This window comes from Oenanthe melanoleuca, chromosome 1A, assembly GCF_029582105.1.
Source record: "Oenanthe melanoleuca isolate GR-GAL-2019-014 chromosome 1A, OMel1.0, whole genome shotgun sequence".
Taxonomy (NCBI): Eukaryota; Metazoa; Chordata; class Aves; order Passeriformes; family Muscicapidae; genus Oenanthe; species Oenanthe melanoleuca.
This window is the reverse complement of record NC_079334.1, coordinates 62,529,393-62,557,108: the sequence shown is the minus strand read 5'-3', so window position 1 is coordinate 62,557,108 and position 27,716 is coordinate 62,529,393. Positions and strand designations below refer to the sequence as shown.

The following is a 27,716-nucleotide window of genomic DNA, read 5'->3' as shown; positions in this document are numbered from 1 at the left end:
CCTCTGTGTGCTGCTTCACCAGGCAATAGCTGGCTATGGTGAGGAGCTGAGTGCACTCTGTGCTCTCTGCCTTGGAGACCTTTACTTTTGTTCAGCACTTCTCTGTTGTTCTGGTAATACAAGTTAACAGCCTCTTGAACCAGCATCTCTTTATCAGCAGAAAACCATCACGATTTAGAACATCAAGTGCTGCACTTGTGCCCTCAGGAGGGAATGTAGAGGATAGGAAGATCAAGAGGATGAACCAGCCTATATCTCTTTGAAAGGCCAAACAAACACTGAAATTGAGTGAGAGCATTTATCTAGGGGATGGCTGGGCTTTGCATTCTCACATCCTGCTGCTGGAAGCTGGAATTAGGCACAGGTGTCTCTTTTTTCCTTTGCTGAAAAGATTCAGGATGTCATGATATTTGTTATATATATATCTTACTGGCTTGCAAGTAAATGATGTGCCTGGTGTATCTTACAGACAATAAGGAGTGAAATCTCACCCTGTCTTCATCCCACACTGCAGTTCTGTGGATTTATTTCAGTTTAATGAAAAAGGAGAAATAAGTAGGAACCCAGAGATATTAGTGAAATACCTGTCACACAGCATGTCAGCAGCAGTGGCAGCACAAGGATGCACAAATCCTGGCCAGTCCAGCTGTTAGCTGGAGTATTTCCTTGCAAATCACATTATTGCTGTTCCTGAGAGTCTCACTTCAGGCTTTCAGCTAAATGGCAAGTGAAAATAAACCTTAATCACTCTACACTCCATCTGTAGTCAGTAGCAAGAGATGTAGGGGCAAATCACACCTCACATGGGCTGGAGCAGACTGTAAGTGCTGATCCCCTCCATTAGCTGTAATCAAAGACTAATCAAAACTAATTTGAGTGTGAAGGGTAAATGTCTGCAATTGCTCCATCCCACACCAGTCATAGAGGTGCACCTGATCATTTACTCAGAGTGGTGTGTGTGAAATGTACCATGTTCCAGGAAACTGGGACCAGACATCCAGGGCCATTTGCCTGATTTCTGCCACCATTCCTTTGCTTGATTTCTGTGCTTCCAGGGTTTATCTGTGTGGACCCCTGCCTTTCAGCAGAGGAGGCATTGCTTAAATAGATGCTTATGGTTATCACTGCAAATATCTGCAAATATGGTTAACACAATTCTGTTTCTTGCCTGCTTCCTTGTGGTGGGTGTGGATCAGTACCCAGGCTAAAGAAGAGAGAAAATCCACAGCCTGACTTGGTTGCAGTGCAGCTGCTGGACTGGTTACTTCCATGCCATCCTCCCTTTGTGCTGGGAAAACATTCTCAGGTTTGGAGGTGGAAATATGAGAGCATCATTGATCAAATGTATCATGCATCAAGGTCTTCATATTGCATTAACAACACACCTAAAGATTTTCTTCAGCCAGGAAAGAGCAAAGAATAATTCTTGGTCCCATAGAAATCAATGACAAGACTAATATGTATTAAAAGCTCACATATGTATTAATTTTTCTCACTCTTCTGAAAGGAAGAAGCGATGGAAGATTTGCTTAATAACTTGCTACATAAAAATCACTCACCTGCTTAAAAAATAACTTACATTAAAACGGAAATTCACATTATAATGGAAGAACGAATAATAAAGATAAGAGATGAGCAAGTCATCTTGTAAGCTGGCAAAAAATGTATATGGAACAAAGCCATTGAAAAAGAACTTGACAGGTTTCTTAATGTCTTAAATTGGAAATGAAAGTTAATGGAAAATAAAGCTCTTCAGAGTTTCAAAGATTTCCATGCTAGTTTTTAATCAAATTATTTTAGTTCAAAAAAGAGACTTCTGTTTTCAAAACTGAAAAATTACAGGCTGCAATTTTTTTTCCCAGCTTGAACAGCTTCAACTCTCAATTCATAAAAATATAAAAGATATCTCAGTCAAAATTAAAACAAAATTTTCTGGCTTTAAATAAATGAAATTTTTCCTAAGATTTTGGTCAAAGAAAATTTGGGTTATTTTGACTTTATATCTAGATGTTGAGTGGAAAAGCCTGGGTCCTTAAAAATATGTTAGAAAAATGATTAAGAATCCTGTATTTGAACAAAGGTTGCTTAGTCTTAAGGCTGGAATCTATTAATAGTGTTTTCATTTAAGCCCATAAAAACACCTGTAATGTCAGAAAAATCTTCAAAATAATTGAAGTTTAAAATATTGAAGTGCCTACTCATTTAGGCAGGTCATTACAGTCATGAAGTATCTCCCTGGCAGGAACAGAAGCTCAGCACTGCCTTCCCTCCTGATCAGCATGCCAGGAATCAGCTCCCATGAAGTGCTGTCCTCCTAAAACCAATTGATTTCAACAATTTAAAGACATTCAAGTATCTCTGAAGATAAGTGTAGGCAAGTGGGAAAATAGTTTCTATGTTGTAAGTGCTGTGAGGAGGGGAAGGAGAGAGGATGATACCTAATTTCCAGAGGTCTAAACCCAAACATTTTATTTCATTCTGCCTTGAGTACTTGGTCACATCAGGTGCACCCCACTGGGAGCTGGAGAAGCACCAGGGATGTAGTTGGTAGTATCTAGAGGTGATCTGAGTCAAACACTGAGAACGTCTCTAAAGAAGGGAAAAGTTCAAGCTCCAATTTGACAGTTTGATGTAGTTTTCAGTGTTATTAGTGTTGTACAATTACTGAATATCTCTTGGGATTGAGCATGCTGCATCCTACACATGTTTATCCTTCAATTCCTCTTGGAGCTAGTTCTCAAAGCACAGCATGATGGTTCCTTACTATCAACCCAGTCAGCTGAGAATATCAGTTTCATAATACACAGAATTGCAAGTTCAACCTAGATGCTTCAGAAGAAGCTCTGACATGTAGCAACAAAAAGACAGGATGTTTTAAACTTTACTTGTTTCCTCTGTAGATCTATTTAGCTTTGCTAAAGTGTAATATTGTTATGGCATAGTATTACTAAAAATGCAGAACTCAGCCATATGGGGTGGCAAAACCACAGAGATGCCATGTGCTGTGCAGCCAGTCCCCATGAAGTTAGCTCACATCATTCCCAGATTGGCCACCCTCCTCCACACCTCCTGCACATGTTTAATGCAGCTTTTTTATACTTTGTCATTAAGCCTGTAGTTCTGTAACACAGGTAATGGCACAACCCCATATATTTACATAGTTTACGTACATCTGGTTCTATGACAGGAATTATTACTTTACTATTGCAGGGACATTGGCCATGGTCCAGCAATTATGTAAATTCGTAGCAAAGTGAGGGAGGGAAGGCCAAGTCTTGGCATGGGAATAGCAGGCAGCTGCCTGATGGAGCAGGTGGTGAAAGGACCATTGGCTTTCAGACATGCCCAAACTGGCTGTGAATTAAATGGGTGTTGGTGTGTGGAATTTTAGAGGATGGAGTGCAACACTGCCAAGACCAGCTGTTGTCACCTTCACCTCTTCCTTCTGCTGCAAGCAGGAGGAGCATCAACCTGGTTTTTTTAGGGTTCTCACCAAGCTCCTTTCTACCTTCTTGTGTCAGGAGTGACCTTGCCTGTGTAACACCCCTGTCTGAACTGTGTAAAGAGTTGCTACCAGGAAATTTGGTAGCACTGCAGAATTACAGCGCTTAATTACATTCTGTAGGTACCAAAAGAGGAGTTATTACCTGTAAAGTTTACTTTCAGGAGATAATCTTTGTACAGCTTCCTGCCATCCAGATGCTTCATGGCATCACAGAGCTTGGTGGTTGGGCAGAGAGTCCTCTGCATTTTATGCAAGGCATGAGCCATGGCATAGACAGCATTCACAACAAACATGATCTTGGACTCTTGCTCGTAGTTGGAGCTGTTGATGGTGAAGTGCTTCTCGCAAGCCTTCCTGTGCGGTTTCCTGTTCTGCAGGCTGCACTGGAATTTCTGCTCCCAGAAGTCCTTGAACCAGGGGTTGCGCCTGTTGCTGTAGGGGCTGAGGCTCTGGAAGTACCTGTCGAACTCCTTGACGGGGTGGGAGGCGAGCTCCAGGGTGATGGCCCCGGCGGCCACGTGCTCGTTGCCCTTGACGATGCTCTCCTGCGCGCCCCAGCCGTCGCTGGCGATCCAGGTGAAGGACACGTTGAAGCGGTTGGCGGCGGCGATCAGCTCGCGCGAGTCGTCGCCCCGCATGAACAGCACCACCACCCTGGCGCTGGGCTTCTGCAGCAGCTCCCGGATCACGCCGTCGTAGGACTTCCTGATGTTGGAGCGCCCCACCTTCTCCGAGGTGGCGATGCAGATGTTGCGCAGGCGAGCCTCCTGCTCGAAGGCCTCGATGCCCGTCTCGCCGTAGTCTCCCTCGGAAGCCACCGTGGAGACGTAGGTCCAGTTGAAGAAGCGCAGGATCTCGGCCATGGCTTTGGCCTGGTAGAAGTCCGGCGGCACCGTCCGCGCGAAGTAGTCGTAGCGGGACTTGTCGCTCAGCTTGGCGCTGGTGGAGGCGTAGCTGATCTGGGGGATCTGGAAGAGTCTGAGCAGATTTGCCACCTGGAGACAGAGCGGGGTGCACGGATTATTAAAGAGTGGTGTTTGTAAACTGGAGCAGGAATATTTAGGGAAAGGCATTGACAGCGTTTCTTAATGAGAGATGTTCTGATGAGGGTGTTGATAACAAACTTTATTTTATTCTGATGCCCAGTAAAGTCTCTGGGTCCTGCTGGGGCTGTAATAGACCTTTATTTTCATGAAACTGAGCCTGTTTAAGCAACAGATAATTAGTCACAAATGGACAATATATTTCAGTTTCAGACTGTGTTCCTTACTAAGGCCTGGCAATTTGCACATCTTTGCTGCCCATAGTGGGATTCATCTTCTCCAAGATTCATTGTATTTGATGACCAAATGCATTAATAGGACATAAATTTCTGTTTTGTGCAACTATCACAAATATACAGGCCTTTTGCAGAACTTTCTAATCTCACTTATTCAAGGTAAGTCCCCACCTCTCCTATTTTTTACTCATTTAAACTTTTTTTCTGAGGAGTTCTGGCTGCAGATCAGCTGAGATGGCACATTTGTTGCATGTTAGTATTCTTCAAGTGTTTCACAATGCCACAGAATCACAGAATCAAAGAATCTCAGAATCCCAGAATCTCAGAATCATAGAATGGTCTCAACTGGAAGACACCCTCAAGGATCATCAAATCCAGCTTTTAAGTGAATTGCCCATATGGGGACCAAACCCATCACCCTGGCATTATAAGCACTATGCTCTACCCAACTGATCTAATGTCATGTTGATCTACAGTTTTTAATAAATAATACATTTTTTTAATAATCTCTATTTGCCATTCTGGTTTAATTTATGTGGTCCAAAGTTCTGCTTTTTCTTTTTCTTTTTTTTTTTTATATGTGGCTATGGCAAATACTTAAATATTTCCAAATTTACTGTGCTGCTCTCATAGAAGTGCAACTCTTGATCACATCTGGAAAGATATGAAGAAAGGTTATGGCATTTTTTTCCTAGGATAGTTTCTTAAATGATGAAGAGAAGATTGGTGACTAGAAGTTCTGTCCTGTAAATTAAATTTGAAGCTAATCTTGGAGTACAGCCTGATGAAACCATTTGAAAAGCAATAGTGTGCTTGAGATTCCTGCAGTAGTACTTGAGATTCCCAAGGAAAACTTATTAAAAATTGCCCAACCATTTATTTGTTTTAATCTTCCCTAGATGTTTCTTTGACCACAGACTGTCTGTAAGAATTCAAAGGCAAAAGACTGCTTTGAAAAAAAAAGCTGTAAAAGAGGAAAATTTTGAAGGCTCAGACATCAGTAGCAAATTAGACAGTCTGGCAAAAAACAAAACAAAACAAAACAAAACAACAAAAACCAAAGCAACAAACCAACCAAAAAAAACCCCAAAAATCAACAAAATAGAAGAATTTTATTGCTTTTCAGCAACCTGTATGTCTTAGAATTTTATAGATTTAGATTCTGTCTTTTCTGCAATGCAGACACTGCACTAGTGTCCTGCTGTAGCTGCCCTTGTAAACTGGTGTAATCTCATCTGGGCCAGACTCTGCTGCCAGCCATACATCAACAGGGACTTTCACAACCTCTGGGCCACGTGGAACTGAGGACTTCAGGAGGTTCTTGTCCTCCAGTCCTTCTGGAGCACCAGGAAAGACCAGGTGTCCTGGCATCTGTGCCATAGCTGTGGAGTTGAAGTTGTGGTTTATTTTAGTTTAAGTCAAAATTAAACCTTTTCTACAGTGCTTGGGAGGAGTATCCTGAGCTTTAGCTGGCACTGCAGTTTTGCCTGTGGGTTCAGGCACAAGGCTGGGAAGGCTGAGGCTGAACAAGTTACTGTCCCTCAGAAAGCAGCTGCTGTGTTCTTAACCTCCCTGCTAGATGGTAACACTCCTTAAACTGTTTTATACTGGAAGTGTGGGATTTAATTTGCATCTGATGATGGAAATGAACAGCTTTGAAGCAACAGGATAGGCAGAGAGGCTTTTTCTGTCACCAAGGTACAATGGATGCTTTGAGCATTGTTAATCCCTGTGGCTTTGTAACTTTGATTACATGCCCACAGATCCACATGGCTTGGTTCACATGTCCTCTCTGAAGAGCACTCTGGTGTGGTAGTAAGAATGTACTCCATGTAGCTATTCTGGAACATTTCCTGCAGAACTGTGTGGGCTGGAATTGCTATTCTTGTCTCCATTTATTCTAGCAGGGATTATTTTATTTGTGCTAAACCATAATGAAGAAATGCACACATATCATTCTGCATTTCCCCCTTCAAATTAGCTACAGAAGTCCATTTTCAGCAGCTCAAGTAGTGCTGGTCAGTGAGTGGATCAGCCTTCAGCTCACAGAAGGATGCTCCTAACAAATACAGCAGCTTTATAGTTAGTTTGGTTTCTTTTTTTCTTTTTTTTTTTTCTTTTTTTTTTTTTTTCCTGTTTGTTTGTGCCTTTTTTGTTCTTTTTTGTTTTAGTCCTAGCAGCCAAAGCATGCATAGAACTGCTCTCCCAGTTCACAAGGGGCCCTCAGCCTTGGAGGCCACTATACTTCTATGGTCTCTGCAAACAGCTTCAATCCTGGTTCCTGTACTCTGGGGAAAAGAAAGTTTTCACGTGTTTACAGCTGTTTGCTGCAAAGCTCTTAATTATGAAGCTATCCAGATGGTAGATTTTTCATGGACTAAAAATTTAAAGATATAAGAAAGTCTGATAATCATAAAGGATAGTGAGCCCATCATCCCTGAGAACTATTACTGCTCATGGAGTTCAGTGAAGTTGTATCTAATTCAGATCAGGACACTCTTGAAATTCTCAAGTGGGGATTTTCTGGACTATTTTAACATCTTGATATTAGGGAGTATTTTTTAAAAAAATCTCAAGAGTCAGTCTCTTAGCTGATGTACTTGGTTTCAGAACAGTCCAGTTTTCCAGTGATTTTCATGCTGATCTGAGCATTTGATCATGAAAATATTGTCCTGGTTAAGAGACTAACAGGATAGGAGCACAGGTAGCAGGTTCTGCAGATGAGCTGATATCTAAGACTGTGTCTGGTCAGTGGGATGCAAAACCAGAGTTATGTGCACAGAGATTGAAACACCTGAGGCACACCTCCAGTGTAGATCCATGCTGCCTTGCCATGTGTGCAACAGCTTCAAAATTGCAGTGCAGATCCAGCTTTTGCTAACTGAAATAATTTATTCTGGCAAAGCTCCAGGGAGCAATTTAATCAAGCCATGGTGCATGCAATTAGTGCCTGAAATCCATATGTTGCCACTTAAGTAGCAAGAGCAGCCAGGTTTTTTCCCCTGTCAGAACTGGTGGGTTTTGCAGATACCTTTGAAGATAAGTCTGGATGTTCTGCATCTGCAAACCAAAACAGCCACTTTGCACAGTCTGCAGTGAACAAAGGGTGATGGAGTCTGCATTCAGAGAGATGGGAAACCTTTATTTGCCCTGTGCTGCTGGGCTTATTAGTGCAGCCACCATCCTGGGGTCAGGCACCCACTCCACAGGCAAACCTGGCTCTCACTCAGCTGCTGGGATGGTGGGGGATTTGTTGCCCAACATGAGCATGGCAGTAAGTCCAGTGCCAGCCACATCCCTCTGTAGGGACATTGGCACCAGCAAATCCTGCAAATGGAGTGGCCACAGCAGTGCCAGGGGACACCAGTGTCCCCCTCCCTCTCCACATCTGTCACTTCTGCTTCTCTGAGCTGCAGGGACAGGATAAATGCTGGTGGGATATTGCCAATCTTGTTTAAAGCATTGAAAATGGCTTCATAATAACCACCTGCAAAGAGCCATGAATTAGATACAGCTATCAAACACATGAACCTCGTTTCTCAGGGTGTTTGTGGCCATTCAAGAATCCTGCTGGTAAATGGGGACAGATAGGTAACACCTCTATGTCTCAGTAATCTTCATCTGTCTTATGATTGATTGAATCTCAATTGACATCTTTTTAACATTCATAAGATTTTTTTTTTATTTTGCTGGCAGTAGGATTTAATCTGACATTTTTGTTAAAATTTCCCTTTTTAATGGCCCAGAAATTATTACATGGATTTTAAAATGTTTTTAAATGTATGTGGGACTGGAAAATACAGGAAACCTTTTGGAGAAAAGAAGAAATGATAAATCTCAAAAGTGCTAGAACAAGTAGGGTGTCTTTATCATAACAGACAAGTGTGCATTGCACATTTGCTGGACAGAGGAGGCCCTTGTTAGATGACAGTGCTCTCTGCCCTTCTGAAATTCAACCATGTGAGAATCCCACGGCACTCAACATGGCTTAATGAATTTAATTTCACAGAGCTCCTTTGAGACAGGAAAGAGCTGCTCTGAACAGACAATAAATTAGGCTGTGGAGCAGAATAAGATTAAGGTAAAGGAGTTTTTTTCTCTACTGAGAAGCTGGATAAATTTCTGTCTATATGAGCTGCAATCTATCCTAATGGAGACTCTGCCTTTGGTCTCCTGGAAAAGTCTTTCTATTTCTGGGAATAAGTTGCAAGTCCAGATTCCCACAGCAATACCATGGCAAAGCCATGTCCCAAGGTTTTCCTAATTTCTGGATCATTGCTATACACAGGGCCTGAGCTCTTGCTTTGAAGGAGCATGGACAGCTGCTAGTGAAAGTTTGATCCAGTTCCTAAATGGTGGTAATCTACCTTGTTGGCTTTTTGTTATTATTTGGGCAGTTGGAAGTCAAACTGCATCTAAAGCATTCATACTAATATATAATAAAGGGCTTTTTTCTTATTTAAATTTTTCTTGTTTCTTAAATCTAACAATATGCCAAAAATTTGGCAGAAAGAGCTATTTGAGAAAGGCAGGAAAGAAACACTGTTTCTGAATGAGCTGGGATGTGGGTGTGTGGTAGGTGGCAGGCAGAGATCTAATGTAAAGACTTAATGAGGTTCCTTTCTAGTCAACAGTTTCACTGCCCTATGCAGTCTCCCCATGGTCCCAACTCCTGGGATGTACATTTTTCCTCAGGTTAAAATCTCCCCTTTTTCAATTTATAAGTATTTTCTTCTATCCTCTGGTCCTGCACCATGTTGATAAATGAATTTACTTTGTGTTCTGAGAACAAACCTGCCATACTGAAAAGCTGATATTAGGCTCCCACCAAACCTTTTCCTCTCCAGGCTAAACTCGTGCAGTTCCCTCAATTTCTTCTTACAGGGTTTGTGCTCCAGACTCTCCTCCCCACGATTGTTTGTATTTATTGAATCATCCTTTTACCAAGGGACCCAAGGTTAGAAGTAATATTCTAGATGTGGTCCAATGAGAATAGAAGAAACAGAAATATTTATTTCCATCTATGCTCTGGCTATGTTTCTGTGAGCCTACTGAGCTGCCAGACTGTACCACTGGCAACAGATATGAGCAATACTGAAATCTGGGCTCCACCACAATTTTCCCTCTTTTGGGATTGAGTAGGCTCCTACCTGGGGACAGTGTGACCCAGAATGACTCAGTCTGGACACTTCTGACATACTCACATGATTTGGGAGTATTTGGGAAGAGTTCAGTGATGCAAATGCAGCTGCTCACCTTGGACCCAAGAAAAAGTTCACTCCAAGCTAATTTGTTTTCAAAGGGAAATTAGGACCTTAAGGGCCTCACTGCTTTCAGAACTGAAAACCTTTTATCAGCCTGGACCATCATCTCTCCCTAGCCCATTTTTAAACTAAGGAATATTATATTTAAAACTCTGGGATATTATAATGAGCACTACTGCAGGCAGTGACTGCACAGGGGCTGTGCCACGACCTGCAGCAGAAAGCACCAATTTGGCTTCAGCAGGACTCCAAGCTCTGACCCCAGAAGGTCACTGGGAATGCCAACATCCCAGTTAAATCATTAAAGGTCAGCTGTAAGGAACTCAACCAGATGCAGTGAGGTTATTTAGGAGTCCCAGCCTGGCTTATTCTCCTATGGAATTTTCTGGTGCATTGCAGGACTGAAGCCATGGTTTCCATCAGCTTTCTCTCTCTTTGGCATTAAGAGGGCTGTCTCCTAGTTTGTAAGTAATGCTCCTTAACAAAATTCATCCTAAAAGGTAACTCAGGAAAAGATAATTCACTATCAAACAAATAAAAATATCTGGCATAGTGGGAAGAGGGGGGAAGGAAACATTACTTTTAGCCTTGCTCTTCTCCTGAAAATTTAGGCAATAAGGCTGGGAAAAAATATAGCTCAATATTTGCAGCAGACTCAGTAGCTGTCACACAGAGAAAAGCAGTGTTTGAGCTGTGAAATAACTTCATCTGCAAAATGAACATCAGAAATAAGGAATACTGTCAGAATATCAGCTAGGATTTCTGCACAGGAACTGGGAATTTCTTTTTAGATTTGTGTCTGTCCTGTGCAATAAAAAGTAAACTATGGAGGGTATGCAGAGAAATGTTGTGCTTTGAAGGAATTGTTTGGAAATATTTTTTCATTTTTCCTGCAGGGGATGGCACAGTGAGCTGTCTCTCTGTGAGCATTACTGTTGAAGTGAAGTAAGCTGAGCCCCAAACTTGCATCCTGAAATGAGACCTGTGCAGAGACCTTGCTTTGCACAAGGAGTGAAACTCTTCTCTGAGACTTCATAAACCTGCCAGTGACTCATGTCCCATTTACACATGATCAGAACAGGTACTAAAACTGGGGCTGTTGGTTCTAAAGGAATATGGAATTGCTTCTGGAGTTAAAAGAGCTATTGGTGAGAAATATGGTAATTTGAGAGTCATTAACTGATGAGTAAATCCTAGTCAGAAGGGGCAGAATAACTGTGCGTGATGTCTAGGTGACCCCAGCTACTTCTTATTTTTGGCCACTTTCTCTTGCAGTGACATCTTTTCCCCCTTAGAAGAGTTTATTGCTCTCTACAACTCCCTGAAAGGAGATTGCAGCCAGGTGGGGGTTGGTCTCTTCTCTCATGTAATGAGTGAGAGGACAAAAGGTAAGGGTCTCAAGCTGAGCAAGGGGAGGTTTAGATTAGGTACTAAGAAACCTTTTTTTACTAAATTGGTGGTCAGATATTGGAACAGGCTGCCCAGGAATGTGATGGATTCACCAGCTCTGGAATTATTCACAAAACATGTAGATGTGGCACTTGGGAACATGGTTTAATGGTGGACTTGGCAGTGCTGGGTTAAAGGTCCCACTCAATGATCTCAGAGGTCTTTTCCAACCTTAATGGTTCTGTGATTCTGTCATTGTATGGTAGAGCTCCTTCCTTCTTACCTGTGGTCTCAGTGGTTACTTATCAATCTCTGTAAAGTCTTACAATTTCCCCTTTGCAAAAGGAGAAAATGCACACATTGAAGAAATAAAAATTATAGCCCAAAACCAAAAAGGCTGCAAAGTAATCGGTAACTGTGGGATTTTCAGAGAAGTCAGAGGGAGGTACCCATATTCCTTTGAAATCTCTAGGAAAGAAATGCCCAGTGCTCTTTGGACACTGAAAATCTCAGCCTAGTGGCTGTTCTATTTCTGAATGTGGAATAGAAACAAAGAGAGGAACAAACAGCAAGGGTCTGGCTGAGAGGCAGTGGAGAGAGGGAAGAACAGAGATAAAAGAAGAGAGTTTAAAGGAGTCACATGGAAGCTGGCAAGTGCATGGGTAGCTTAAATGCTGGTGGTAGGTGGTCCATCTCACAGAATAGATTTTTTAATAAGGATCTGGTTTACTTTCACAAGCACAAAATCACCAGAGGCTGTCACACAAATGGTGTGTGTGCCCTCAAACCTCTGAAGCACCCTGCACATCTCCTGCCCACATCCCTGTGGGGTCCATGCACAATGGGACAGAGCCCCGTGGGTTATGTTTAGTTTATTTTTTGGCTCATTTAAGGATTTTACACTATTTTCAGTGGTGATGGAAGTCAGAATCTACAGGAAGAAAATGCAGGTGATTAGCTTTCAGGCTCCATGAGTCCTTGGCAGACTTTTGTGGCTAAGGAGAAATGAGAGCCAGGAAAAGATTGCCAGTAAATGAGTACATATTTTGAATTTCATGCCAGATGGTCACTCACTTAGGAGTGGCTTCAGCTTTTGTGATAGCAGTAATGCACCGTTAAACCTGCTCCAGTGGTTTTGTTACAGTTTACTTGAGACACAGCAAGGAGCTGAAGAGATGACAGCAGGACACTGGATTCTGTTCTGCCATTTCTTCTGGATGAGGCTCTGACTTGGAAATAACATTCATGGTCGTGATCTGGAGGTCTTGTGGATTGACAGCCAGGTTAAAATCTTTAAATCCATGTGAATGTAGTATACATAGAACTTAAAAATACAGCCCACCTAAAGGAATGTCTCAGCTTTTGTAAGAGCTGACTGCAAGGAATGGACCCTACTCCTCATTTTCAGAAGAATCCAGTTTTCAGAAACAGGGAAGAACAAACCCAGCACTTGAATAAAGGTATTCCTGCTTCCACATGCATATTCCTAACAAGAGCTTTTCTAAGTATCTTACATATGGAAGTGGGATTGGCCATGTAGGTGCTTCTCTGCAAATGAATACTGCCTCTTTTTCTTATAATTTTACTCTGTCAATCTCTCCACAGAAAATATGTTTTAAATTTCTGTTGTAAACTAAGAAAGAATTGATAACCTGGCTCAGATGAAAAACTATAAGCCCAAAAGAAAACCCTCAAGATTTTGAACTCTTCATTTCCTGATTCTTGATTCAACTCAAGTCAGAATTTTATTTCATGAAAACATATTTTTAATTATTTTTTTTCACATGAGCTTTTCCATTGACTAAGAATCCTGGCTTGAGCTTGAAGGATCAAATGCTGTGCAGATTGAGCTTACTGCTAATTTAAACACAACATCTAAAAACTAATTATCCAGATCATCATTAACGATAATAGCCTAGTCTGACCAGAAAGTAATTAAGCATTCTGCATTCTCTTGTTGTTTTTAGTCTCTACAAAAATTGCCTATTGCACATACTGACTCAGTGGGGAAGGTGTTCATTGCTGATTTACCAGCAAAATCTTTTATTCCTTAGTGGAAGGGTAATGAAAGAAGTACAAATCTGACAGCAGGAGCATCATGAAGTGATTTGGCAGACAGCTGTCCAGACAAAGAGCAGGAGAGGAAGGGTGTAGGGAGGGGAAGAAAAAATATTGAAATATAAAGACAAATTCACAGGAGGGGGAAAAAAAAGCCAGAAATAATTTTTGTCTGAAGAACTCAGCATGTTTTATTTTAGGGCTAAGAAACTGCACTGTGGACTTTATGGTGTTTACAGCTCTCAGCAAAAGAAAAATGCTTGCCAGGGCTACATCTGGAAGCATCCAGCACCCTGGTTGCTGCTGGAAAACACAGGGAAGGGAGGTGCTGAGCCTTGCACACACACTCACCTGGTGAAATATTTTGACTTTCAGCAGTGGTGTGATTCCAGTTGTTGCTGGATCTACTCTGTACAGGTGACTGGCTCTGAAATTGATATGGCTTGCCAAATTACCAAAAGGCTTGCCTTTAATGCTTGAAAGTCCTTACAATTTCAGGCTTGCAATGTCTGTTATTCTTGACAGGGATTTTCTTTTGAAACAGAACTTGTGAATGGCTATCTTAACAGGATGGACAACAGGAGTGAATGGCTTAATTATTTCTTTTCTAGGGCTTAGTTACATCTTTTTTAGGTGATGTGAAATCTAGAAGAAAGCTAGAAAAGACTGAAGGAAGGCCAACAATCCATGTGAAGAGAAAAGAAACCACTGAATACATTTTTCTAGCTGGAAAATGCTTGATGACAAGTTGAATGATTTGTGAAACTATTTATTTTTCTGAAGAACTGTGTTAAGAAAGATCTTATGTTTGAAAAACTATTGACAAGTCTATGGAAGATAATAGAGTAATATTAACTATAAGTATTGTTCCATCATCCTCCCTAGGTTTTGAAAATTGCATGACATACAGATCTTCATACAACTATACTACCATTTTTTACATGTACAGGTTGAGAAAAATCTCAATCAGGACTTCCAATTTCCATTGGACAGCTGCTCCAAACCTAAGATTTTGGAATATGAAGCATCTATATACACTCTATTTTTGTATATTGGATGTGTGCTGTATCTAATCTACTGCCTCAGATATGGATTTAGACTTAGGCTCACCAGAGACTGGCTTCAAAGGGACAGGCTGACAGATGTTGGGCAAGAGGCCACAGACTACTTTAGAAATGTGATCTGACTCCCTCTGGGTTTCTGGAGGGAATGAAACACCTGTACCATTTCCTCTGCTCCAACTACTTTTATAGATATATCTTTTAGGCTGCCTCATATCTTCGTGTCCTTTGGACACACTTGAACTTAGGGTGGACTGAGAAACACACTGACCACAAACCAAAGGTACAGCAAAAAAAATTTCCACTCCTCCACCAATGGGAGTGGGCAGTCATATGATGCTTCAAAATATTTTGCCAGCCTTCAGACAGCTGTAGCTCTTGGCACTGCAGAACCAAAGTAGTTATCTTGCAGAATTTCTTCTTTCTGTTTCTAGTCACTTCTGGAACCCATTTGGCTTTTAGCATCCACAATAACCTACCATTTGCTGGTTTCATTTGATGTGGTGTTGGTGTGATTGGAAGAGACAATGAATAATGATTTCCTTAATAGTTTGTGCTGCCCAAGGTTCTGTAGCTATCATTTTCCCCCTTCAGATGTCTCTTTTTCAGCCTGACTCTTGTTCTTTGTGCTCCAGTTGATCAGACCCACATAACTGGTGAAGGATCCATTCCTGCTCTGCCAGCTGGTCCACAGTGGGACAAAACCACTTCAGCTACAAGAGATGGCTGAGGTTCTGCTCTGCAGAAACTGTTCTTCTGCTGTATGGGTAAGGATTTGCCCTTGTATTCCCTACTATGAATACACAGATGAGTTACACACTGGAATTAAGAAGGAAATAAAATGTAATTTCTTTAAATTCTTCTGTGCTTGTGCATGTCCTGTGGGATCTGACCATGCTCCCAGCTGATGGGGTTTAGTGCCCTCATAAGAGCAGAACCACTCCCCAGAGTAATTCTGATTGAAATGAACATTGGATGAACTCTTGTCCTATTTATGAAACAGGCAAATGAGGTTCTGTTGGCTTTCTGTCACTGCTGGGATAGTCTGCAGTGCACAAGAGCTCTTATTGCTGTTGACACTGGTGCAGTGATTAAGGCCTGTGCTCAGTCTGGAAAAAGTCCCACACTAAGTCTAAAAAAAAATCCTGCACTGTCAAGCCTTTGGAAACCTGCAGCTGACCATGAAGAAATACCAGACGCAGGGTCTTAGTCTACACCAATCTGGGTTTAAGACACCACTCACTTATGATTATGAGTCATGTAAACTGGCTTGTTTTATTTGATCCAAAATAATGTGAGCACAGAATCACAGAATCATTTAGGTTGGAAAATATCTCCAAGATCACAGAGTCCAACCTTTGCCTGACCACCACCACATCAGCCAGACCATGGCACTGAGTGCCACACCCAGAAATTTCTTTAATAAGTCCAGGGAAGGTGACTCCCTCCCTGAGGAGTCTGTTGCAATGCTTAATAACCCTTCCTGTGAAGAAATTTTTCCTGATGTCCAAGCTGTACCTCACTTAGCACAGCTTGCAGCCATTTTCTCTCAACCCATCACTGGTTGCTGGGGAGAAGAGGGTACCCCTCATCTGGCTACAACTTCCTTTCAGGTATTTGTAGCTATAAGGTGCCCTCTGAGCCTCCTCTTCTCCAGGCTAAGCACCCCCAGCTCCTTCAGCAGCAGTCCTTCATAGGACTCTGCTGACCCTTCCCCATCTCTTTGCCTGTCTCTGGACATGCTCCAGCACCTCAGTGCTGCAGTGAGTGGCTCAGAACTGGGCACAGGATGTGAGGTGTGGCCTCACCAGTGCCCAGCACAGAGTGCCCAGTCACTGCCCTGGTCCTGCTGGACACACCACTGTTGATACAAGCCAGGATTCCATTGGTTTCTTGGCCACCTGGACACACCTGGCTCATGTTCAGCCACTGTCCACCAGCACCCCCAGGTCCTTTTCCACTGGGACACTTTCCAGCCACTCTCTCCCCAGCCTGTTGTGCTGCAGGGGGTTGTTGTGACCCAGGTGCAGGACCTGTACTTGGCCTTATTGAACCTCCTACCACTGACCTCAGTCCATAGATTCAGTCTGCAGTCTTCCTACTCTCCAGCAGATCAGCACTCCAGCCCAGCTGGGTGTCATCTGCAGACTGACTGAGGGTACACTCAGACATCTCATAGGTCATTGATAAAGACATTAAACAGCTCTGGCCCCAATATTGAGCCTTGGGGAACCCCACTAGTGAATAGAAGAAAGACAAGGATTTATTCTTTAATTTTAAATATCTGTTGTAAAAATGACAAATATTATGAACATGCAGCATGGCAGGAACACATATATTCAGACACATAGGTGCTATCATTTATGATTGATGTGAAAGCAGATATCTACATTTAGAGCTGTAGGAGTGTCATGAAATGGAAAGTTCAAAATAAATACTAAGACTTTTGAAAACTTCAGATGCCTTCAGGATACACCACAACTAGAGGAAGTGGACAGCTGCCAGAGGTGGGAACTACAGTAAGTATTTTAAAGAGTGAATCAAACTAATGTAAATTCAGTTAAAATCATAAATTAGATAGACCCCTAGGGTGCAGTGACCAAGCTAAGACTTGCTTTATTGGCAAACTGACATAAGCAGTGGTTGTCTGACTGGAACTGCAGCTGAAGAGCTCTCAGTGTGGGGCTGCTGTGACTCACCTGTATGGAGACACTGCTGTAGGAGCCGCCGATGACCCCTGCAATGAGCAGCGGCAGGTTCTCCTGGATGGCATACGAGCCGTCAGGGCACATGTACTCTGTCTCATCCACTTTAGTCAAAGATGCCCTGACAAACTCCAAAGACTGTTCTAAGGCATACGTATCCCTGGAACACGTGTCCAAGATGTGAACTCCAAGCTTAATTCCCGGCAGCAAGTAGTTGTCCCTGTTGATCTCATCGATGGCAAACAGCATGGCCTCCAGGCGCTGGATGCCTCGGTCCTCATTGATTCTCCCACATTCTTCTATCCCAGTGCCTTTTTCCTTGATTGGGAATAAGCCTCCTAAGACCAGGTCTCCTTCTATCTTAATTTCCTTTCTGACAAAGCTGTGGTCACTTAGGGAAAGGAAAACTCCTTTGGAGAATAAAGCTAGCGCAAGGACTTGGAGTCTGGTGAGCATCTTCATTGGTCCTGTTTTAGCAGCTCTGAGAAACATTGGTGGGAGCAAAAATGCTCTTCAGTCCTTCTGATCCATTGCCAGATATGAAGTGCTGTCCCACAAGCCAGTGAAGAACAAGCCAACAAGCCTTTCTGCTGGGCCTCTAAAGAAGAGATGGAAAGAGTTAGAAAAGGCAAAAGGAGACACAAAGATGTGATGCCTTAATCACACAACCATCCCTCCTTGAGGCAAATACTCTTCCAAGCAAATTAAGGTAAACCACTACATACACAATAAGTAAGAGACATGAAAGGGGAGAATGAGAGACATGACAAGAAGGAGTCTCGTGTTTGATGCTTGCTCAGGGCATGAAAATGCTTGTGGCTGGACTTTCTCTCTTTAGTGTTAATCACAGTTCAGTGTTCAGATCAAAGGGAGAGCACAGCAGTGATGTGTATACTTAGGATGTGATTTTACTCTCACTCAGGTCAGGACAGTTTACCAACGACCTGAAAAGGAGAAAAATCAAACCTTAAAGTGAAGATGGCAATGTAACAATTTTGTAAATAAATATACATTAAACAAAGTCTGTTTATGCAACATAGATGCATGAGTTGTCCATAGACTCCTTGTCAATACCTCTTCAAATTTATCAAAGTGGCTGCCTTGTTCTCCCAATCCTGAGATGAATTGCGTGGCAATAGTTAAGCAGAACACTTTAATAATTTATTTCTGTACTTACCCTTTCCTTAACAGAGTATATACTATTAGAGTTGCAGGGTTATTTATAATTTAGAAACACTTAGCACAAAGAAATTGAAATCAGCAACAATTAGGATTTAACACTGAATAATGAATGAGCATGCTTATTGCAAGGCAGTTGTTTATCCTAGTAAAATTTCAACACTGCTGCACCAAATTGTGTGAAAGGATAACTTTTTATTCATATTTATTCCAACACTGTTCTCTCATAAATCAGTAATGGGTCAGATGCATTGTTAAAGGTCTCTCTCTGCTATCCTAACAGTCTGAGCTGCAGACTGTCTCAGCAGAATTTTTCATTCATAAATGTCAATGGAAAAAAGGCTTCCTCATCCCTAAATAATCTATAAGTAAGCTGGTTTATTTATCACATGTGGATTATTAAACAGGTCCAGAAAATATATTTTCTGGCAATTTTTAAGGTAAGTAATGATATTGACTGTATTCAGCAGTACTTTCTGTATCAGACTTAGTACTCTAATTTACCAAACATTATTCAAGTATATACAGGGCATATAAAATGGTGATACTATCCTCATTGGAAACCATTATCAGACAAAAAGGTGACATTTGTGACATAAATGGCTGTGTGATTAATAATTCAGTTGTGTTGACTTCCATTGTTTTCATCACTAGTGTTGGATATCCACTGTTTGGATAAAAACAGGACTTGGGATTTTTTCAATGCAATATCCATCTTATTTACCTCTGTGGCTTCTGTTGCCACTGAATCTCAGCAAACATTCATGTTTATCTCTATCACAGTGGGAAAATATTTGTTTTCCCTGTTTTGCACTTGGGAGAAGAAGAGACACAAAGAGACTAATTAAGATTATCAGAAGATTCTAAATTCAGATTTTGATTTGCTTGGCACTCACAATCACTATCAAACTTTGAAAAGGTCAACCATGCCCTGAACCCCTAGTTTCCACTGAGCCACTGAGTCTGAAAAACTTCCTAAAAAAGTTCTTCCAAGCTTGTTCCTGAGTGATTTACCTAAGGCCATCAGCACAGCCAAGAATCAAACTTTGATCTTTCCCAGTGCTCCTCTGATACCTTGACAATAAACTTCCCTTGTTTCCTATTGCTCCCTATCTGCTTTTATGTGAGTCTTTTATAAGGTAATATTAATTTCTCTGCTTTCAACAGCTCTTCAACACAACCAAGAACAACTGAGTTTTCCCAAAAAAAGGCTTTAAAATGGGGCTCTCTACAAGGTTTTCTAGAGCTGTCCTGGGACATACCTAGAGGTACAGTGGATTTACCCTCACAGCAGGGTAAAATAAAAATCTCATTCCCCTGACTCTTTCATAGGTGCTGGTTTCTCTGAATGGCATCACCTTTCACCTCTCATCTCCTCCCTGTCTCAGGATTGTGTGTCTGATACATCAGCAGGAAAGGATAGAAAAGTACTGAAAATTATTTCAACATTCCACAGGGACAACTGATGTCCCCAGCAAAGAATGCAAAGGACTTCTGTGTTCTGTCACTTGTGCTTGTTACAGTGTTCTGCTGAGGGAAACTGGAATCAGTGATGGCACAGCAAGGGATCAGTCCCTGCAGAACCCAAGGGGTGATCTGAGTGGTGAGGACTGGGAATGACCATTTCTCTGCTTGCCACTTTGTGCTGACAGCACTGGTCTGAAGGTGTCCAGGGATGTGAAAGGAGGTGGTGGGAGCCCCATTTAGGTTGGAGAACACAAGTGGCTCATCCCCAGAGTCCTGCTCTATCTGGGGACACACTGCTTGGTAAGGGGTGCCCATGGGTGGGGGCCACCCACCCACAGCAGTTGTCTCACCCTCCCCAGGGCCTGTGGAGTTCTGAGCTTGTCATGGGGGCTTTGAGACTGCAGGGTGACACCATGGATGCAGAGTCCTGCTTCCCAGTAAAAACATCCTATTTTATGCATTCAAATCCTATCTTTATAAATAAGTAAGTAAAGTAACAAAAATACAGCTTAGGGTATAAAATGTGCTTCTCTCCTTTATCAAATTTTGCAGCCTGTGCACTGCTGCCCATGTAGTGGCATTGCAGTGTCCTGCTGGGCACCAAGGATGCTGAGCAGAGGGTCAGAGTGAAGCTGTTAATGCAAAGGCTGGTTTATCAGGGGAGGTTTCCCCTCTGGGCTCTGAGGGATGGATGACTCCAGGGTTTCTCATGGGTGGAACTCCTGAAGGAAGCTGTGAGGCAGATTTGGGTGGTCAGTGAGCAGTGTCACTATGGTGACACTGAACAGACATCTTGGTGTGATGGAGACTACTTTAAAGCAGATCACAAAGATGGGCTTGCAGCTCAGCTCCTCTCCTGTTCTCTCTGGTGTGTACCTCCCACATGCTTTCTCTGCAGCTTGTGTAACTCAGGACTATATATACAAACATTTAATACCTATTCCAGGCTGATACAGCCCATATTCCTCCTCTTAAACATGGTGAAGATACCACTGATCATATCCTTCCTGAAGTGATTTCACTATACTGACCACCCCTATCAGTTTTTGCAGTACATTCTTCTACTAGAAGCATTTCTGGGATATTTCAAAAAGAAGTTCTTGATGATAAAGTAGATTTTTTTTTGTTTTGTTTTTATTTAAAGTTTTAATGTCAGCTACAGGCAGGGTTGTGTTGTTCTAGGTGTTCTGTTAGTACTAAAAATATGTGCATTCTTGCCCTATAGTTTTTAGATCTCTGGTGCAAATAGAAGTAGAGTCTGGGTGTAGAAGCAGTGTAAATATCAACATGAAAAATAAACAGACTGAAGGAGAAAAGTTTCCATATCTGCATCAGAGGGTTTCTGCCAGCATGGCTCTATCTGAACTCTAGCCAGAAGCACTCAGCTTGTGAAACATCTTCATTTGGCACTCCAGAGCCCCTTCTCTTTCCACCACAAGAAGTCCACAGGGAGAAGCTACATCTGCCCTTGGGGAGCACTGTCAGCACATCCCTTACTGAAAGCAACTCACTTGTGTACAATAGCAGCTGTGCTGCTCTCACTGAAAATCCACTTGCCTCTAGGTCTGAATCATCAGCTTTGGTGGATTATTTTTCTGTGTGTGAAAAGTTGATTGCAGACATTTACTATTTCTTGGTGTAAGATTGCTTATTTACTAAGGATGGTCACATCCTTTTTTCTGTGACTAAAATGAGAAAGAGGTTTGGAGTTTGGGGTTTCTGCATTCAGCATCTCACTGATATCATCTCCAAAACTAAATCTGTCTTCCAGGGCTACATTCACATGTCAGCTCTGGTCCTCTGCAGACCTTCTGTCTGTAGCTCATGGAGCAGGTCCACCTTTGCTGTTGGTTCAGAGATGAATTCTTATCAGTCTAAGAATTTTCAGTCTATTTGTCTAGTAGGTGTCAAACTTCAAAGAGAATTGCAGTTGAATCTTTCATTTAGCCAGATGACTTATAAATCAAACATTATTGCTCATACATCAGTGGCAATTTTGTTCATGCCTTCCATCCTACCAGCACCAATGCTTGGTGCTGGCACTCCAGCATCCAGCAGCCATGCATTTTCCAGTCTTCCAGTTATAAGGATGGAATGGGAAGCCTTGCTGAGAGCTGAGGCACTTCAGATTGCCTAGCTACTTTTCAACACCATTAACTAATGAATAGGACAATCTACATGACCAGGCTAAAACTCTGGAGAGGTTTCCTCTCCTCCCTACCCTGTGCTATATCCTGTGTTTCCCCACATTTGTTCCCCTCCACAGTGTTTTCAGGGCTCATTTGTTGATGCAGCTTCCTGACAAAGAATGCAACAAGAGCTGACGTGGGTGCAGGAGAAGTTTATGTTTAGCTTTCTTGTGGGTGGCTCTCCCTTGGCAGTTGAGGATTTGTACTGCATTATTCAGAACTATAATGTGTTATTGTGGTTCCTGGAGCCATATGTCAACTCAGTGACACCTGGTGTCCTTTGTAAACTTTCTTTGGAGGACCATGCTCAGTGTGAGGTCACAGAGGAGCTTCCCACCACACCTGTGCTCCTGTGGCATTTTACAAATATTGAAGCTAATAGTTTCATCAATAGATCTTTCTCCAAGGTCACCCATCAGAGAATTATATTTCCCCGAGCCCTTGCTGTGCTCTACAAATTTTATCTTAGGGAAGCAAATTTCTAAAACAAGTCAAATTTCAGCTCTAAATTCTGGTGTGTCTTTCAAGTGTGACACAAGAAGCTGAATGCAAAGATTTCTTTCTCTCAGAGATCATGAATAACTTGCATAATAGCATAGATCATCCAACACATTTATCACATTTATATTGCCCTGGCAGAAATTGATCTTAACACCTGATGAGAGCTGCACTGAAATCTAACATCTTATTTAATCAGAAAAAAAGTGTTAGACAAGCTTGAGTCTCCTTGCCAATTATAATTAGGGATGTTGTCACCTCTGGAAGAGAAATATTTGTGAAGTAACCCAAAGTTCACAGTGGCAGACCTGTGCCACCACACAAATTGCTCACACCCTGACTCTGGCTGGCTGAAATCTGGTAGCTTAAATCAGGATATAAATGAAAACAAAGAAACAAACAATCCAGGGAAAAGGTTCAGAACACGATGTGAGATGGAGAAAACAAGTCTTCTATGGAAATGGAGAAGTTCCTTCATGAAATGTTAATCAGGTGCTGGCATATAAATTTGCTGAAAATTAATCAAAGTTCTTTAAATTTCAATTGTTGGCTGTTAACATTTTAGGTTGGGTTCTTCTCTTCCCTTGTGAAAAATGACAAAAACACCTTTCCAATTAGCTGATTTTTGTAAATTTCATTTCATCTTGAAAACTCATACACAAAAAACATTAATTATTGCAATTTCCACCAGCAGCAGCATGAGGCTACAAATCATACAAGTTCATGCCATGACTAGTATATTGTAAAAGAGTTTGAAAAACCCTGAAAATTTAGGAGAGATTTTAGTATAAAGACATACAAAGCAAGAGATAATACATCAGTGTAGAAGTAAATCATCATCTTAAAATAAAAATTTATACTCTGTTATTTTAGAACAAGAAGGAAAATTCAGAACACTGTGTTACTATTTGTACTGTGTTAGCATCAATATCTGATGCTTTATGTTTCCTACAATGTCAACATACAGCAGATGCCCAGCCCTCTCCTCAGAGATCTATGATATCCTGTTTCAGAAAAAAAAGTATTTAAAATATTAATCAGGCAGAAAAACAGATGTCTCTGACATGTTGCTCTTTAAGCTTCCAGATATTAAATAATTCTATAGATTAGAACTAGATGTATTAATTTAGCCTGGTGAGGAACAAAGAGCCCCTGAAGATCACTGGACATTAACATAGTGTGGAAAAATGTGTCTTTGTTAAAATACATGAGAGAATTTGGCACCAGCTGAGTTCTTCCAAAGTGAGGTCTCAGGAGAAGGAGTTACAATGAGCAGACCACCAGGGGCAGAGCTCTGGGTCAGGCCATGCAGGCTCCTAAATCATGAGAGTTTCTCCCTGCTCTGACAATAAGCACATTCAAGTGCACTGAGAAGTCCAGCCGAGAGCCCGAGGCTTTGTGCCATCTGGACAATTTGTGGTGTAATGATCTTGATGTAATGCAGGGTTAGACCTTTGAAAGTCCCACCATCTTCCCTTCTGTCTTCTTTGGAATCAGCTGAGTCCTACTGCTTTTTGTCCATCTGCTTGTTTCTCCCAGGCACCGGTGACAGCTGAAAGCCCACCAGCAGTGACTGCAATGCACAGGCAAGTGCTGTGTGCTTATTGATTGTGTGCTGCTTGACTTTAGTCTCAGCCTTCAGTGGTCCCACAAAGGCCTGGAAAAGGAAAAATGGGAGTACAAAGCCTTTGGGGACAAAGGAGCAGCTGGCTTCTGTGACCTGTGGATGTCACTGCAATTACTCCTCCTAGGTGGTGTGGGAGCACCAGCACCAGGCTGAGGTCAGCAGTGTAAACGCTGGCTGAGAGAGGTGATGGCATAAGGGTGGGGTAGTCTTGCCCAAAGTAAACCATGATGTTTTCAGTGTCATGTCCTGGGGATGAAATATTTATCTAAGAGAAGCTTTAACACTTGTGCTTAATGCAAGTGAGGCTTAACTAAGTGAAGTTAACACCATCCAAAGCATAGGCCCCCAAGGAGTATCTCTGCATTTAGTCTTTGGACACGTATTTAACCTTTCCCTCTTAATTGATTCTTAAGCATCTATTTTTTTTCTGCCCACACACAGATCATTGCTGCTTTGTGCTCATAATCACTTCTCAGCTCTCTGCAAGCCTGCAGGGTTTTCCTTGAAGCTGGATCTCCCTGTGAACTGTGCTCCAGCTGAGGTGCTCTGCCTGGGCATTCTTGGCTCACTCCGGATGAGCTGCCACATTTCACCTTTGCTGCTGTGCCAAGAGGCTCTCAGATTTTGGCAATACGGAAAATACGGCTGAGCCTCTGCCTATGTGAGAGCAGAGAGTCCTTTGCTACTCCTGTTTCTGTTGAGGCTCGGTCTGGCTGGCAGCACAGAGCTACACCAGACTGACAGAGCAGCACAGAGTGCATCCCTTCCCTTCTCTGGCTGCACGTGGGGCGACTTCTGCTGCCACCCAGCCTGCTCTGACGGGACCCAGCCCTGGTTTGGACCCACAAGTAGCAGCATTCCAACCTGGCTTGGAGCTTTCCACATCACTGGTCAGGATGGGAGAAACTGGAATAGGGCAGGTGATGGCCAGCAGTGAGCAGAGCCCCCTCTGGGCTCCTTCTCCCTGCCCTAATTCAGTGATGAGTCAAATAAAAACCTTCCCAGGTTGGTGCTCCCATCCCTGTCTGGTCTGAGCTGTATCTCATTGTTTGCCACAAACACTCAGCTGGAAATTTCCCAAGTCAAGATGGTTTTTATTTGCTGATTGAGGCAGTATTTCTCCCTGTGACATATTCACTGCAAGCACTTCAGAGCAGGAGCTGCTGCCTTCCCTGTGCCTGTGCAGGGCTGAACTCTTGTCTCATCACTTCTCACTATCCAGTGATGAGACTTGATCTGTTTAATTGCTCACTATTGTATGGCAACATTTTAGGCACTTCTGACCTCCTCCAGAAGAATCTCCTGCCTATTCTGGTCTGAGAAAGATACCAGGTGTCTCTGGGACCCCCAAAGGCACAAAAATATTTCTAATGAAAATACAGGCTCTTTCTTTGGGCTTGCCCAGCATCTACACTATGAGGTCAAGGTAGGTGCCTGATTAGCCAGACAGGGTGTCACCTACTTGTTTTGTCGTGTTCCTGGTAACAATACAAAGTAATAGAAAGGGATCAAAACATGGAAAGAATGTCCAGGTTATTAAAGACCTATTTAGCAGTGGATTGTAGCTTTTTGATGTTTAGTTGTTTTCTTTCCTTGTTTTTTTTTTTTTTTTTTTGTTTTTTTTTTTTTTTTTGTTTTTAAAAAAAAAAAACCAAAAAAACAAAACAAAAAAACCAACCATAAAAGGATTAAAAACGCAACAACAGTAGCCTCTGTTGAATGATCCTTTCCTCGTCCACCCTCCTTACACCCTTCCCCCCCAGAGCCCAGAGTGGTAACTCTTCCATCACATGAATGTTACCTCAGGCAACAGCATTCAGCAGAGTGTGAAATCACAATTAACGGAGCAAGTGTTTTGTAAGTGAGCAGAGACGGCCGCAAATTACATCCTGCTATTAGCTGACTTTAGAACAACATTGCTGAACAGCTTCATGATTACTGGGCTGTGGCGTGTATTAAAAAAACATTAATAAAACATAATTGATTGTGAATTGTGCTTACTGCTTTTATAGTTCTAATCACAAAAGTCTCAGAAGTTTGCTGGAAACAAAAGCTGCCCTCAGCTATTTATGGGAACTGGATTGTAGTAAAAATTTTACAGAACTTGTTTTGCAGCTGTTGTAAATCAGTAAACTGCTGAAGCCTATGGGGTGTGCTGGCTGATAGATCCTCCTTGCCTTTTTCCTTTCCAGTTGGCAAAGAAAGGCAGAAGACTGTCTTACCTCCACCAGAAAGTACCACTGGAAGGGGAAACAATGCACTCAGTGTCTCAGACCTGCCATGCACTTGGTGTGTCCTTAGATGCAGGTCATGTCACCAACAGGGAGCAGGAGCTGGTGGCTGCTGTTTACTGAGAAACAGGCAAATACAGGGATACACTTCAAAAATACTCACATTTACTTCTCTCTTTTGGACCCCAGATTATTTTCAAAGGTTAAATAAGGTATTCTTACTTAATTACTTATTCTTACTTGTTAATTCTGATTCATGACCCGGTCTGGGCTCATGGAGGGACAAGATATGTCATGAAAGTTCATGGATGTGTCATCAAACTTGGATGCCCTGCTAAGAATTGGTGGACTTCAAAAAGGCTGCTCACAATCAGTCAAATGTGGGGCTTCAAAAGAATTTGAGGTCCAGCCAGTGACACAAACAGACTGCTCTTCTTCATCAATTGGTGCTGCAGGTATCTAAACCTCACTCTCAGCTGAGAATTCCCAAAACACTTCAGACCCTGCCTGCACTGGCTGATCAAGGTGATGCTTAGCTCCACTTCTAGGCCAAATTGAGTTGGAGGAAGATGGACCTTTGCCAAAGTCCTCAGGAAAATGGGCTCAGGGATGTGGGCAGGATCTTGCCCTGCTGTAATTATTTAAGAAGTTCCCTCACCCCACAGAGAGGTGGTACAAAGTGAGGAATAAACCTCACAAGTTCTGAATCTCCCCTGCTGTGACCACTAAAAATGCTAGTCCTAGGAGTGTTGAAAAATCTTAGAAGTGGATCTAAAATTAGGTAATATAATTCTTGCATTATTTATTGACTTTTTTTTCAGCCTGTGCCCTGGCAAATAAACTTGTATAAACAGTGGGAGTAGATTGCTGAAAAGCATTTCCTGTTGAAGAGCTAGCAGCAAGAGTTATTTTTAATGAAAATAAACCAGAGAAAGCAAATTTTTCCTATTTCTGCAAAGATTTATCTCATGAAGGCAGCAACAAACATGCCTTGTCCTGAGCAAGGGAGTGATTTCTACTGCTAAGGAATGAAATGTCAGTCAGCTATCACTCAGGCTCATTTCAGTCAGTACTCAGCTCTCTGCAGGTGCATCCTGGAACAAAACTCCAACCTGCACCAAGCTTCTCCTCTTTTTCTCCTCTTCTCCCTCAGACCTGATGCAAAGTGCTTGCTTGGCTCCTTTCATGCAGCTCCACAGCAGTGTGTGTACATGCAGACATGTATTTTTATGAGAAGAGCCAGAACCTCACACCCCCAACACAT

General features: G+C 42.2%; 1 protein-coding gene across 4 annotated transcripts in view; it reads right to left on the bottom strand.

Moving 5' to 3' along the window:
• GRM3 (glutamate metabotropic receptor 3) overlaps window positions 1-27,716 on the bottom strand; it is a 101,573-nt gene that overhangs the window by 26,829 nt on the left and 47,028 nt on the right. For all 4 annotated transcript variants that reach the window (XM_056482089.1, XM_056482086.1, XM_056482087.1 and 1 more), the window contains 2 exons: window positions 17,256-17,859; window positions 3,648-4,500 (listed from right to left, as the gene is read on the bottom strand). In XM_056482089.1, coding sequence (XP_056338064.1) covers window positions 3,648-4,500; window positions 17,256-17,753 — 1,351 coding nt within the window. In that variant the 5' untranslated portion in view covers window positions 17,754-17,859. The remainder of the gene's footprint in view (window positions 1-3,647; window positions 4,501-17,255; window positions 17,860-27,716) is intronic.